The following is a 2,672-nucleotide window of genomic DNA, read 5'->3' on the forward strand; positions in this document are numbered from 1 at the left end:
CTATGTTACACACACATACACATATATATTATGATCAAAGTCGTAACAAAGTGACGTACACGATATACGCATTATGAGAATTTTTATTATCTTAGTTGGATGAAAATTTAATTTATAATAACGTGTTTGAACAATAATAATTTGATACAATCACAAGGTTCCACAGTGTAATGCATTTTCAATAACGAATAATCAATAACGTTCAAAAAGTTACGTATATAAAAATATTGAGATTTAAATGCTCCATCACCATGCGTCACAGAAACACATTTTTCGCCAAAGAAAACTTTCGCCCCATCCTGTAATCCATCATTCTTCGGATTACCCTTCCCAACAAACGTTCATTAAAAATTTCCTCGTGAAATACAACCTTCTGTATCGCTGCCGTTCACACATCGTGTAAAGACGCGCTCGGTCATTCATTATTTCTTCGTTGGAAAATCGAGGCAAGCATAGATTCGTTAATAACAACCTTAGCCAGTCAGTTAGTTACCTTCAACGACCGTGCGAAACTTTGCAATCGTCGTTCCATCAAAAAAAAAAAAAAATATTCGATAAACACGAAACCTTACTCACATGTATACTTTTCCAATCATCGAACCCCCCTTTCATAATTTCCTCTTATATACAATAATCACTTTTTCCCAAACACTAGACTAGATACTCTAAAAAAGCGTACAGACGTACACACACACGTACAAAAAAAGAAATCCAGGTTTAGATTATCGATCGAACGATGGCAGTCGAGTGTGTTATTTCCATCGGTGGCTTTTCTTTGTCGCTTCTTAGTTCGAAGGCACGAACGGTTTCTCGGCGAAAGGGGCTTCACTTACCCGGAGACACTCGACTCGATCACTCGCTCTCCTTTTCCGCGCCCTCTCCGGGATCCGTTTTGCCAGCCCTGTTCTTAGCCTAACAATCGGTTCTTCTCCTCTTTCCTTTTTTCTTCTCCTTCCTCCCTTCTTTTTCCTCCTTTTTTTTCGACGACGATGGCCGACGACGACGTCGTGACCGAGTTTCAAAGGAGGCCTAGTTCCCGCGCGCGCGAACTTGTACGGCCTCCCGTCGCGAACAATAAGCAGCGATTCGAGACACGCCAATTTTTTTCCTCCTATTATCTTTATTTTGTTCCTTATTTTTTTCTTTTTTCTTAGAAGATCGAAAGGTTACTTTGCATTCTTCTTTGTAACGAGTTTATATAATCTCGTTTATATATCGTTGAATTGGAACGAGATTGCATAGATGTCGAACGAAATTTTTTCGCGTATCGATGATATTTACATCGTTTCGAAAAATATCGAAAAATATGAAGAATAATAATATATCATCAATGATGGAACTATTTTAGATTCGCGTTAAATTAAAAGAGAAAGAAAAAATAGCTCTCGTCACGTATAAACAGCCTTCCCTTCATGAATGAAGATCACGAACGCTCGCATACATCGCATCGGCCTCGAGGCGAAGAAATGTACAGGAACACCGCGTCCCGAGATAGGTTAATAGGATTAAAACGAAGTGGTTGTGTGCTTTACCCCTCCCTCACGAGGAGGGGGAGGGGACTCGTTTTCTTGGCAACGACGCGCGATTATCCTTCCCTATCCTTCAATCTAAACAACGAGCGGAGTAAGTCCGTAGTGAAATTGGCCCCTCTCCCGAAAAAATCTTAGCGACATCGAATCAGCATTTTTAATTCGCAAATAATTCGTGATATATACGAGCAGACCCTCGAGAGAGAGAGAGAGAGAGATTGAATTCAAATCTTTCTCCAGGATCGTTTCTCTTTGAATAAATTTCGTTTTGAAGGAGATTGGTGACGGAAGAAGGGGAATAGAGCGTGAAGGGACACGTTTCACGGGGAAAATTGGTTGGCACGGCCGCTTTGACACGCTCCGGGGAATGAGATTTTTCGCGACTTTCTTTTTTTCTTTTTTTTTTTCTTTTTAATGGCAATTTTCGCCGAGATTTCGTTCCACCTTTTTTTTTCTTTTTGCCAACATTCTGGTGATTTCTCGCGGAAATATACCTGCTTTTTATTTTATTTTATTTTATTTTTTTTTTTTTAGCCTCTAGGGAAACGATCTTCTCCACCGCGAACTCCTTTCATCGGCTCCTTTAAAGCGAGAGCATAATTGGACCAGCACCAAGATAGATAGAATTTTTTTGTATAGGGTTGTGGATGTGAAACTTGATTTCTTTCTTCGTGCGATATTGCCGGAAATATTGGGATTATAATTTAGATTTATACTTTATTTAGTTTAAAAGAACTAAGTAGCTGAATTTTAAATCCATTTCTCTTATTTTTCAAGAACAAGTATATACATATGTATATAATTTGATGATCTCAACCAACCAAAGGTAAACACCTCGATCGATGTTTGGTATCGGCTCACGCGCGAACAGAGTATATCAGGCTGCTTTTAATTTCAGTAGGAAAAGATAGAGACGGATCGATGGCGCCCCAAGTGGCAAGCGCCACGATCTACGATGAGAGAGAGAGAGAAAGAGAGAGAGAAATTCCACGGAACTCGGAAGGAGCGTGAAAGGGAGATTAGATAGAGAAGAGAAATTAAAAAAAGAAAAAAAGAAAGAGATATCGTTCAACGAAGCGAGGAAGAAATATTAAAAGGATCGACGATCCACGACGTCCTCGACGAGGAGGACGGAAGCCGCTC

General features: G+C 39.7%; 1 protein-coding gene across 3 annotated transcripts in view; it reads left to right on the forward strand.

Annotated features, from left to right (window-relative positions):
• Nucleotides 1-2,672, forward strand: part of LOC102674702 (potassium voltage-gated channel protein Shal) — a 110,234-nt gene that overhangs the window by 96,856 nt on the left and 10,706 nt on the right. Inside the window, exon 6 of one of the 3 annotated variants that reach the window (XR_004151083.1) lies at nt 2,428-2,493. The exons of 1 other annotated variant lie outside the window; for it this stretch is intronic. Coding sequence is in view for 1 of the 2 variants with exons in the window: in XM_031512521.1 (XP_031368381.1) it covers nt 2,428-2,430 (3 nt within the window). In the remaining variant the exon portion in view is untranslated. Of the gene's footprint in view, nt 1-2,427; nt 2,667-2,672 lie in introns of those variants that run through there. One more of the 3 variants, XM_031512521.1, reaches the window with a different exon arrangement.

Source organism: Apis dorsata, unplaced genomic scaffold, assembly GCF_000469605.1.
Source record: "Apis dorsata unplaced genomic scaffold, Apis dorsata 1.3 scaffold_455, whole genome shotgun sequence".
Classification (NCBI taxonomy): domain Eukaryota; kingdom Metazoa; phylum Arthropoda; class Insecta; order Hymenoptera; family Apidae; genus Apis; species Apis dorsata.